The 12,577-nt window shown below is 44.3% G+C and overlaps 1 protein-coding gene across 3 annotated transcripts in view; it reads right to left on the reverse strand.

Moving 5' to 3' along the window:
• The window catches only part of CAPN6 (calpain 6), a 57,518-nt gene that overhangs the window by 6,756 nt on the left and 38,185 nt on the right, over positions 1 to 12,577 (reverse strand). For all 3 annotated transcript variants that reach the window (XM_059483006.1, XM_059483004.1, XM_059483005.1), the window contains exons 7-12: positions 10,145 to 10,338; positions 8,507 to 8,584; positions 7,143 to 7,338; positions 4,476 to 4,598; positions 1,894 to 2,096; positions 679 to 800 (exon numbers count right to left, since the gene is read on the reverse strand). In XM_059483006.1, the coding sequence (XP_059338989.1) occupies positions 679 to 800; positions 1,894 to 2,096; positions 4,476 to 4,598; positions 7,143 to 7,338; positions 8,507 to 8,584; positions 10,145 to 10,338 (916 nt within the window). The remainder of the gene's footprint in view (positions 1 to 678; positions 801 to 1,893; positions 2,097 to 4,475; positions 4,599 to 7,142; positions 7,339 to 8,506; positions 8,585 to 10,144; positions 10,339 to 12,577) is intronic.

The raw sequence follows: 12,577 nt of genomic DNA on the forward strand, positions 1-12,577 counted from the left end.
AGGAGCTTTCCAATAAACATTTAAAATAAAAATAAAATAAATTTCCTCTGGCCTGGAACAGGGCTCTAATAACAACCAGCATTGAGCTGTGAAAAATGAAGACTATCAGACAGAGCAGGAGTAGAAAACGAAAAAGCAAATGACAACTGGGCAAGTTTCCTAATTAACTCAACATCAGGTGCTATAAAGCCATTTTGATGTCCTTCAGGACACTTCCTCTGACAGACACAGTCATGTATAAAGCATATAACCCCTGTTCTACTTTACCCAGCTGAAAATGAATGTTTGAAAACCACAAAGTCCTCCCTGAAGTGCTCTAACGAGGTAAATGTAACACACTGCATGAGTCTGTGCCATTCAGCTGCCTCCTGGATATTTTCCATTTAGAAAACACACAGCCCTGACAGAAGAACCTTACTAATCCCCACAATTAGCTCCTCAGGAGGGTCTGGCCACTCCTGCCCATCCTGACCAGCTACGGACCTGCCCATAACTTGCTGTTGTGCATTCCCATATTCATCTGATCTCTCCACTGGGGCAGGTTTTACAGCAAGATGGAAAAAACAAGTCCCATGAATCCTCAGTTTGGATAATTTCTGATTGCTAACATATCAACCCAAATCATCTTTAGAGGACCGAAAAGCCAATCCCACTCGTCCACACTCTCTTTCCACTTACCTCCTGATCTGTCTTGTTTCTGCAAACCCTCTGCAGAGTGGACTTTGATTTGGGTGACTCTGCGTGGGTAGCCACAAAGAAGACTCCAACACGTCATTTTAGGCCTATCTTCCTTCAGCTCCCTGAAAAATCATGGAAAAAGCAACCTAAGCAAAGAGTGTCAAGCAAGCAATCAATGATTGTGGAAATCTGGCATTTTTAGAACATGAGATTTGTAGCTTTTCCTCATCTGCCGTTTTTGAAGTCTGTGGTGCAGAAATGACAGATGTAAGAAATAAAAATAGAGCAAAGCAAAGTAAAACAAATTTGTGTCATCTTTTGTGTAGAAGCAAAAATGGTGAATAAACCCGCAACTTTAAATAGTGGAAAATACTATCAAATCAAGAAATAAATGCAGCGGGCCTGATTCATGAAGCACTGGTTCTACTCTTGCAGCAGCCACTGCTTTCAGAGGAGATGGCCACAGAAACAACAAGTATCACTGTAACCACAAGCACCAGTGCTCAGGGTCCTGACCTAGAACTGGGGGCCACTGCAAGAACTGAACTAAAAAAGCCAAAAGACTCAAAGTGAATCATCCAAGATGCCCTTAACTAAACATTTCCTGACTATGTACAATAAAAACGAGAGCAGGCTCCTGGTTCTAAAGTGATTTCAGCATTTATTATAAGAAAAGAAAGGCCTAAAGCAAGGGGGCCCTGGGCAGGAGCGTTCCCGGTGCTGGGGCTGCTCAGCAGCGATGGCCCTGATGTCCCAGATGGAACAGCACATATTCAGTGGGTCAGAAGCCTCTTTTTATCCTGTTTTTTGTCCCTTTGGATTGGTTTCTTTCTGGATCCTTCATTTTCATGAAGGTTTAAAGCGCTCGATTGGCCATTACAGTTCTGTCCAGGCTGGCTGGTGCTGCACTTTACTGAGCTGTGTTCTGGTACCTTGAGTACCGTATTTCTTACAACTCCCCTTTTAACCCCCTTTACAATATAATAACCAAACTAACAGTACATCCCTAACAATCTATCAACTATTTTACAACAGCTTCTAACCTATTTTTAACAATGGACAAACCTGGATATCCTCAGAGCTGCTCATGATGTCTCCAAGGCCCAGTTCTGGAGCCATATGTGCCAGTGAGCTGCAGGACAACCTGGCAACCCCTTCATGGAGCTGCAGCCTGTGGGCTAAGGAAGACCTCCTGCAGCTGTGAGTGGCACCCACCTGAGTTTTGAAGGCACATCTGTGTAGAGCCTGAGGATGAATTTTGTGGGGACACCTGGGATGTAGGTGGTGGGGACCAGGACGTAGCGGCCTTGCTGCAGGGTCCTTCTCAGGAACACGCTGCGAGTGTTGGAATAGGGAGACGTGGCCACTCTCTCCTGCACCGTCAGCTTGTGCAGCCTGTACCTCCTGTTGTCCTCCACCTGCAGCAGGAGAGGGGTTAGGGACAGCAGGGCTAAGGGCAGGGCTCTCCCTGAGCACCACACAGCTTCTCACCCTACAAGGCAAATCCTTTGGGAAGTGTTTTCTCATCCAGTTAAGCTGTGGCAGGTGAAAGTTTGGGGCTGGCAAAGACAGGAGCCCACTGAAAGAGATGATGTGATGCTGCTGCAGAGCTTGGAACACTTCCAGAGATGGACAAACAGCCCAAGGATTGCACCTGCTCAGACAAGGGTGAGACAAGGCTGAGATTGCATGGAAGAGGTTTCACAGTGACTTCTGTAAGCCAGAGAGAAATTTAATAAGAGGATCCATGTTTGATAAGAGAATCCATGTTTACCCCTGAAAGAATTTTCTACCAAGGTCATTGACGTAGAAACCAAGAAAGAAAGAAGAATAAATAAGAGAAACCTGCAACTGCCTATTCCAATGAGCATTTTCTTTGTCTTTCCTGACCAATTGTCACAGACATCTTTTATGAAAAATCCTTTCCCTTGGATTTTTTCCTCCTGAGAAGCTGAAAGGCCTCAGGAACAAAATGTAAACAATGGTTATCTGCTGCTGTGGAATGCAACAGGTGCATCTGGGATTGGTCTCATGTGGTTGTTTCTAATTAATGGCCAATCACAGTCAGCTGGCTCAGATTCTGTCTGAGACAGAAGCCTTTGCTATAATTCCTTCTTTTTTTTTCTATTCTTAGCTAGCCTTCTGATGAAATCCTTTCTTCTATTCTTTTAGTATAGTTTTAATGTAATATATATCATAAAATAATAAGTCAATCCTTCTGAAACATGGAGTCAGATCCTCGTCTCTTCCCTCATCCTCAGACCCCTGTGAACACTGTCACAACCAATGAGTAAAGTGTAAACTGATGGGTTTTGTTAGGATGTATAAAAAGCATACAGGCTATAAAAACAAAAAAAACAAAAACAGTTTGAAGCCTTCTGAAAATGGAGTGTTGCTTTGTGTGGTCTCCATCTCAACTACAACAAGATCCCTCTGCCTCCCTCCTCTAGCCTTTCACAGCAGGCTCCCAATCCAGAAGCGCACAGCTGGATTTTCCTTGCCCTTTCCTGAATACAAAAGCCACAGAATAACCATGAATGTTTTGTTCTAAGCCTTGAAGTCGTGCTTAACTCATCCTCCTCAGAGTACTGTTATTGCCAGAGTACAGTTTAAATCTAAACCTCTCTCTCAAGCAGCTCTTGAGCAAAGGCAGCTCTTCATTCTTTTCTGGAAGCTCTCTTCCCAAGGCCTTTAGTCATGCTAATGAGCCTGGTGTGTTAGAATATATCTAAAATAGAAAAATTATTGATCAGAAATAAAAATAGAGCACTGAAGCTTTTAGGAAGGTGTGATTTTCTTTTTCAAGCCTTTCCAAATTACAGGCAAGAACAAGGGAAATTATTCTTTCTGCAACAACACATTTCAATATATGTGGTTAACAGGTGATTGGCAAATGAGTAGGTGTGATGCAGATGTCAGCAGCTCTAACCAACTGTTAAAAATTGACTTTTTTTTTTTTTAGCAGGACCATAGATTTAATGTAGTCCCAGGAGCTGTGGCAACAGATGACAGGATTACCCCAATCCTCAGTGAAAGAGTAGAAAAATTGCTGTTTCTTTGCTTCCCTCCCCTGAGTTTGAGTGTTTTCATTTTACTCAATCTGCCTTGAGAGTGCAATTAAATTACCTTTTGAGATCCTGTGGTTCCTTTTCTCATATATTCATTTCCTGCTCACAAGTCCAGCTTTTGAAAAGACTTTTTTTCTAAGTGGCAAAAGACAAACTGCAGACTTTTCAACTTCATTCTCCTGGCTGTATTTGTTGGTGAAATGGAGGCAGAAGGAGGAGAAAAACCCTCCATGTTTTAAGTATTGATATAATTTTCCCTTTCTAGAGAAAGTTCTGAGGTAGGAAAAACACTTAAAATTCTTTTGCAAGGTGCAAAATTTATTTATCTCAAATAAATGAAATTTATTCAAATAGAGTTTGAGCTGAACTAAAATCAATTGAGTTCCCATGGCCTGAGTGCAGTGCCCACACAGAGTTTGAGCACAGAGCCAGAGCCTAGGATAATCCTGGTATATTATCTGAAAGATCCATTTTCAAAGTAGTAACTACCAGAGTGAGTGCCCAGCACCCACAGACAGTAACAGAAGTTATAGGTCTGAATTTTCATGTGCTGGGAGAGAGAAGGTCAGGAAGGTGGGAAAGGGAGTAGGCATGGATGAACATATCACTGATTATCTAGATTTATCTATCTAGAGATGATCTCTAGCTGCCAAAGACCTCACTGTCAGGGAGAAGCAGGACTGAGCAAACTGAACAAGCTCTGCACCAGGAGCACAGCTGGCTGCCTACCTTGAGGATTTCAAAGCCAATGGTGATGTTGTCTCCTTTGCCTTCTTTCTTGTACTTGCGGCGATCCTCCTGCTGTAAGGACACCAGCACTTTGTCCTGGGCCTTCTTAACATCAAAGAGGTACTGGGAGGAGACAGGAGAGAGAAGAGCTGTTGGAATTTTACCCTCAGGAGGCTGAGGGTAAAGCCATCATCAAGGAAATATGTTATCTTAGGTTAGAAATGGGGCTGTGTGTTCTATTTGCTATCTGTCAGAGCTGGGGCAGTTCTCTGGTGTCCATGGGCAGTTTTTCCTTTCTCTCTCCCACACCAACCCTCCCTGCAGGAGATCTCTGCTGTCCATGGCCACTGAGTGTCCCTGCAGGGCTGATCCAATCCCAGCATCCCATGGGGAGCTGCTCCGCCCAGGGGAGGAGCCAAGCATTCCTACCTGGGCACAATCTGAGCCTGGCACAGCACAGCAGCCTTTGCCCCCTGCATTGCCAGAGGAGCAGCTTTCTGCTGCCCTGCGTGGCCAGAGGGAGCCCAGGCCCATCTTACTAAATCCCACTTGAACAGTTACCTTACTAAAAATCACTACCAGACCAGTTCATAAGTATGAACAAAAGAAGGTCAGACAGATGTCTCTTTATATGATAAGGAATTTAATTAATTTGTTCATTATTAGAGAGTCCTTTAAATTTTGCTTTGTGCATGCAGAGACCAAACCTGAGTTGTCAGGACCAGAGGAGAGGGGATAATTTACCCCAAGTTTGGACAGATGCTGTACTCTCCCATCCTCAAAAACATTTAAATGTGAAGAAAATAAATAGAAACATAAACCTGCAGCAGTGCACAGCTGGGTACCATGTGCACCACATGTTCTGATTTAAGCAGAAATTCTTTGGCAGCATAGAGAGGGATATCATCATTGGTTCAATTCCCCCTTCCCTCTTCCTTTGACTGCTGCTAAAACACAAATTATTGAGCTTTGCTTTGAGGTAGATATTGAGATTGCCTTGGTTGCAGAACCATCCACATCCCTCTGCCTTGGAGCTCTGCTGAGCAAGGCCCCATCCCAAGCTCTGATTTGTGTTTTATACCACTTACTGCAGCAGAGAAAGCACAGGGCCTGGGAGAGTCCCAGGGGTTGTAAGAGAACCTAGAAAGTGAGATATAAAATGCAGCAACACCCAGTAAGGCACATTTTAATCGTTGTCCATGTTGAGCCATGCACAGGTTACCCCCAGGATGCTCCAAGGCCATGGAGGGGTGGAAGGGCAACAAGTGGAATCAGGAAAGTTCTCCTGGTATGGTGACAGCTCTGCAGCTGTGACCTTCTTCTGATGGCACCTCAGCTGTCCCAACGGGAAATGATCTAGAATTCAGCACATGAATACACAAATACTTGGCTGAAATTGCCTTATCAAAGGGACTGCAAGTGGCACAGTCCCTCTCTGCCCAGATAAACCTCACAGGAGGCCTCAGAGCCAGGAGAACAGAGAGATTATCTCTAGATTATGGTGGGGTGTGCCACAGTAGCCTAAGATAACAGAAATGTGTTCCAGCACTGCTGCTAAGAGCCTTTTAATCACCTGGCCCAGAGATAATACTGGAACACAGAGGCCTTCCACTGCATCAGGCATTGCACTCAGCTGGAACTGTGCATTTTGTTCTCTGTGACAGCTAAACACTTACAAATGAGACCAGACAAACTCTTGGAACACATCCAGAATCTCATCCAGGCCAATACCTGAATTCCATCACCCCCTGGAAATGAGGCACTGACAGAAGGCAGAGCAGTGAGGATGAGCTGGGAAGCTGAGACCTGATGTGAGCAGCAGAGGCTGCACTGCTGCAGCATCCTGCTCTGAAACAGGCTGCAGGCAGAAACCTCCCCTGCAAGTGCACAGAAGCAGATGCAAAAATATCTTTAATTAATCTGGACAGAAAAATCCATTCTCAAAGTAGTAACTACCAGAGTGAGTGCCCAGACCCCACAGACAGTAACAGAAGTTATAGGTCTGAATTTGCATGTGCTGAGAGAGAGAAGGGCAGGAAGGTGGGAAAGGGAGTAGGCATGGATGAGTAGATCAACTGAATAGCTTGAAATGACCAGGTAGGATGAGACAAGGAAAATTCCATAATGCTGATGAGAGGGTGAGCTTGCAGAAGAGATCAGGTACTTCCAGAATCTCACAGTAATGCCAGTGGATACTAACTAAATACAGTGGATCAAATCCCTGAGCTGTTTAAGGGGGTTAAGTGGGTTCTGTCATTATAAAATCAGACTTGCTGCCTTTCTATGACTGGGAAAATGAAAGAAGTCCAGGCAGGACATCAGTAATTCTGTTGTGTGTGTGACTCACCAGCCCCAAGCATGATCAGTCCTAAGTAAATACATAAACCCTTCTGAGAAATTGCACCAGAACATGCAGCACACAGCACACCCCCAGGGCAATGAGATTTTTTGTTTGGTAGTCACTGCCAACTCCTAAACAGCATGGGTACTTCAGGAGCCCCAGTTAAAGTGGATACACTTGAATCCCTCACAAAACTTCCCACCTGGGGGTTCTGCAGGAAGGTCTCTGTTATCAAATACCCCACAAAACACAGGAGTTCCCACCTGGGGGTTCTGCAGGAAGGTCCCTTTATTATCAAATACCTCACAAAACACAGGGGCTCCCACCTGGGGGTTCTGCAGGAAGGTCTCTCTGTTATCAAAGCAGCCCCCAGATCGGTTCAGCAGGGCCTCTGGATGCTTTGCCCAAGCCCCATACATCATTTCCTTCTCCCAGGTCTTGTGGAGGCTGAAGCAGGAGGTGTTCACAGTCCTGCAGATGTCCACATCTGTGAAATTCTTACACCAGTCCTCAAACGTCATCCTGCTCCAGGCAACACCAGGGAAGAAATGGTTTGTTTAAAAATAAACAGTGATATTCACGCACAGAGCCAAAACAAAACACAAAATCTTCCAGTAATTTGAAGAGGAGGCATTGCTCAGCTGTCCAGGGGACAAACTGATTCACTGGAAAGCTTTCCATGTGGAAATACTTGTGAAACCACAATCACAGAGTTTTAATTCAGAGCAGCATCACTCAGTGTGTTTGGTCAGATCAGGATCTGTCCTGTTGCATCTCCTAAGCATAAATGACTGCCTGAACCTCCAAGGTTGGATTTGATAACACATTTTACAAAGGCCAGAGAGATCACCTGCAATTAAAGCAGGATGCACTCCTCACTATTACAGTCCTTATTGTCACATCTGTCCCTGAGCACAACTCCAATCTCTGCCCTCTGGACAGAGCTTTCCTTTAACCCCATCTTGCCTGTGCCTGCTAAAGGAAGAGGCTGGACTGCAGAGCAACTGAAAACCAGCTTGGTTCTTTGAATTACCATCATGTCCTGGCTAATTCATGGCCCAGAGCCAAACCTTGCAGCTGCCAGTCCTGACAAAGCCAACAGAATGATTTCCACTGTGAGCCCTGCCAGCTCACTTGATGCAATATTGATCATCTCCTGAAGGACCTGCTGGGCTAAGGATCTAAGCTTTAAGCAAGGTCAAAATTAACAGAGCTCTAAACATTGGACAGAGAATGAACACTTGGAGAACACCAACAAATATCAAAATTCACTGGATGCAACTCTATTTTTAGGTGCCTCAGCCATGGCTGACTGGAGACAGGCATAGTGCTCAGTAAACAAGGTGTGAAATGCACATGGTACTTTCTCAGATATTTTTGCCTATTTCAAAATTTAACTGGTCTAAACAGTGTTCAACATTGGGCATTGTGTCCTGTAAACCAGCCCATGCTCTCCTCGTTTCTGAGAGATTATCCTAAATATAGGCAATAGATTGTGAGAGCTACTAATTCTGTTCTACTAGTTTTAAATCCATTTTTATTATTCTTCCCTGTGACCCCTTGGGAGTTTGAAAGAAACAGACATTGGGATAACTTTGCCCATCTGTTTTTGAAGCTGTTAAATGGCAGATTAATGACAGTTCCTCAGTGTAGCCAGTGTCTCCAAACCTTTCTCATCACTCCCACTCACCAGAACTCTCCATCGTTCTCAACAGTGAGCCCCAAATTCTTGCGCTCAGAATCGCTGACTTTCTTCCACTCTTTAGAGCTAAAAGGAAATAATTAAAAAAGGGGGAAAAAAATCAACAATAAAGATGATTAATAATTTAAAATAAAAACCCTCATCTGGAAAAAAAAATGAAGCAAAAAAAAATCTCTCCTGCTCTGTGGTTTTAAAAAGAATATCAGGGTACTGAAAGGGCAGATGATATTGATGAAAGTGTGAAGCTTTCAGGAGGGGTTTTAAAACATTAATTGATTTGAAAGCTACTAAAAAAGAAAGAGATTAATAGGAAATAGGCTCAACTAGAGCAGAACTTTATTGATTTCCTTTGTCACACCCTCCATTAGGACTCTTAAACACTTGAACAGCTGGTTTCCAAGGTCACAGGAGATTGACTCCATTCCCTGAAGGCCCCTCAAATGAAACCTGGTTTTCCTCCTCGGGAGCTTATTGAACGCTTCACTTAGACCAGAGTATTCTCTTTGTCTTTTAATCACCTTAATAAAACAGCCCTGAGGTCTGAGATTTCCCCGGGGGCCTTTGAGCAGAAACTGCTGGAGCCTGAGCTCACTGTCCAGTGTGCAGAGGGGTATTCCACTGCACAGACCCTTCAGGCACACAGCCCCTGCAGGGGAGCACAGACCCTAAATTCCAGCAGCCTCCTGCTGAAACCCAACCCAGACCCTGGTCCTGATGGGTTACACCAGACAAACAGAGCCACAACTCCTCCCTGCTCCTCCAAAAGCACCCGGAGGCTAAAGCTGGAAGAGGCCGGAAGGAGGGAAGGGAGGCTGCTCACCCTAACAGTCATTTTCTTAACCTATTTGGAAATTGTCAATTTAATTCTGCTAGACCAAAGCCATGGGCCACTTTTAGAGTGCTCAGTGCTGGCATGAGTGGCATCTGTGCCAGGCTACCAGAGAACCCCAAGGGCTTCAGCTAACAGCTCTTTTGTGCATTCTCTTCATTTCACCCAGACCAATCTCTCAAAGTAGTAGATTTTTGCTTGCTAAAGCAGGGATTATAAGAAATTAATATGCTGCTGTTCAGAGCACTGCAATTTAAATACTAAATGCTAGCTGGTGAGCCCAGTGCTGAACTGTCACATATTTTTCATGTATAAATCACCCATGATAGGAGACATCCCCTCCAGCAACAATTTCTCTTGCTGTGGATGTACCTGCCCACAAGAAAACTAATTAGAAAAAAAAATCACAAATATGGCACTTTTACAGCATTTTTCACCAGTCACTTAAACTACCTACAATACTTTTACCATCCTCATCAGCTGGAAATGACAGGTGAGAAACTGAGTCACAGACAAGCTCAGTGGTGAAGCCGGGAATGATCCTTGTGTTCTTGACTCCTGAGCTGTTTTTCTTCCCGTGTTCCAGTGGGCCAGAAGAATGATGTAAACAGTAAATAAGGTCGAGGGAGCCAGGACAGTAAATAAGGTCCAGACTCCTCCAGGACACGCTCATTTTCTCAGAGGAAAATGGGCAGAGGTGGCAAAGAGGTCCAACCATTTCTGAGTAGGAGTGTGTCCCACAAATTGCAGTGCCCCAGCACAGCTTCACCCCTTGACACTGGGTTTGCAGCTCTTACCTGTCACTCCAAGCACCATGCCACTCCTTCTTGCCCCAGGGGTTCCTCAGCCTGATCATGAACAGCTTTTGTGCCTTGAAGGAGAGCACCATGGTCTCCCCGAGGCGCAGCTTCCTGATGGCAGTCACAGAGTAGGCATGGCCCACGATCAGCCCCTTCTCTGTCTCTGCCTCGCTGGGCCGCCCAGGGGACTCCTGGGGCATGGAAAATGACAATTAAACAAAAAGAACTCACATCTCTGAAGAACCTGATGTGGCAGCAGCTCTCAGGCCACAGAGAGAAACAGACAACTTTGCCAGGCATCGTTCTGGGAAGGGCTGGGAGAAGATCAGAGAAAAGAATGAGAAACAATTCTTATCTTCACTTGCTGCACCTGGTATTGTGAACATGTGGAATGTGTTATGGAGATTTGTTTACCAAAGGGTGGTTTCTTAATTAGCCAATGGTGATGGTGTTTTAACTAAAGGACCAATTAGGTCAACCCTGTAGCAAACTAGAGTATAAAAAGTATGGGTTTCTTAATAAAGAAATTATCATCCTTCTGAAATACATACAGTTTATATCAATTATTATCTAGCTGGGGAACTGTTGTGCTGACAACCTGACAGCTCCACCTTCAAGGGGAAGGACAAGAAATATTTGTTTTTCATTCTCTTCCTGAGTGATTTTACTGTGCATAATAATGCCACTAGGAATCAGAACTAGGGGCTCACTAGCGTGGTGTTGTTAGTGCCAGACAATCCCAGGGCACGGGGGAATCCTGCCTGCTGCAGCCAGTCTGTCTCCTCCTGGCCTCAGAGTTAGAAAATCAGCCCTCCCAAAATCTTGGCATCTCTACCAAATGGCTCTTCTGGACACTGATGGCTGTGCCCAGACTGTCTGGGGTGTCCTCACCTGGGCACTCATGAATTTATTTGGCTATCCAATGCTTGTTCTTGTGTTGGAATAAATTAATAGGAAGAGCTACTGGCAGTGGGTAAAAATGGGAGAGCACAGACACAAGTAAAAAGGCTTCCAAGGCATTTGTGTCCTTCACCTCACTCACTCCTGGCAGGGCTCTCTTACATGGCAAAGGGAAGATCTTTAAGGTGCTTTAGGAACTGTGTTTGCTCATCATAAACTCCACATAAGAATCCCAGTTTCCAGCAGTGATCAGGCTGTCCCTAAACTAACCTGTTTGATGTCCCTAAACTGTCCTGTTTGATGGCCTAGGCCTGATCAGATGCTGATCTAAGAATACAAAAAGTAGTCAAGCTCTGAAAAAGAGCACAGTTTCATTTAATGCATCCAAATCTCCTGATCTAAACCCAGAAAAGCAGCACCATACAAAGATGTTGGAGTTGTTTTGATGGTGCTGGATCCAGATTCTCCTCACCCTCACTGAATCCAGCCAAACCATCTTTGAGTCTCTCATCTATCACCCACAGGGCCTGGAAACACTCATTCCCTTGGACATCAAGGAAGGAAAATTTGACTCAGTGCAGATCCTTGTGTGTAAACTTGTAATTACCTAATTAATGCTCAATCAAGCCTTGGCTGGGGTGGAGAGAGCAAGAGGTGTGGTCTCTTGGTGTTACTAATGCAAATATTTAAACATAAATATGTTTTTATAATTAGGCATTCATATATTAGTATAAATATATGAATATTTAAATATAAATAAGGACTTACCACAAGTGTGAAATGCACATAGTATTTCCTCAGATATTTTTACCCATTTCAAAATTTAACTGGTCTAGACAGACAAGATCTTTGTCCTAAGGCAAATGTTGCACTGATACAACAGTGCTCAGCCCCAAATGTAAGAAATCACATTAAAAAAAAAAAAAAAAAGAAAAAAAAAGAGGAAGGAGAAATTCCTATCAAATTGGAGCTGACAGATGGGCTGGCAACTGTGAGAGTGTCACCAAGGCCTCTGTGCCTCTCACTGACAGCAGCTCCCAGAGAATCAGCTCAAGTGCTCCCCCAGCCTGGCTGACATCCCCTGGCTCTGGGCTCCCTCCTGTGTAACACTTTCACTGGCATTTTTCACAACTAAAAGCAAACAAAGAGTCCTTGACAGCACGGGAGTCTGTAACTTCTCCTGCTGCCTTTATCACCCCCCAGGCTTTTCTCACTGCTGGCCTTTCCCACCTCATTCTGCAGATACTTATTTATTTCTTTATTCAAATGAGATATTGAAGCATCTCCTGTCTGTTCAGATTTCCAAATGGTGATGCTCAGGGCCATTCTGTAATCCAAGGCAAATGATGACATGTTTGTAAGGCAGCAATGAAGCCACTCGAGTACTGAATATTCTACACCTAGCAAGCTCCACTGGGTGCATATTACATCAAAAAGTGACAAATGCAGGCAAACTTAGGAATGGCCTCTCTGCAATCAATGTTTAGAAGCATTTGTGTTTAATTTGGAAGGCAGAAACATAATGCCAGG

Source organism: Ammospiza nelsoni, chromosome 15 (assembly GCF_027579445.1).
Source record: "Ammospiza nelsoni isolate bAmmNel1 chromosome 15, bAmmNel1.pri, whole genome shotgun sequence".
NCBI lineage: Eukaryota > Metazoa > Chordata > Aves > Passeriformes > Passerellidae > Ammospiza > Ammospiza nelsoni.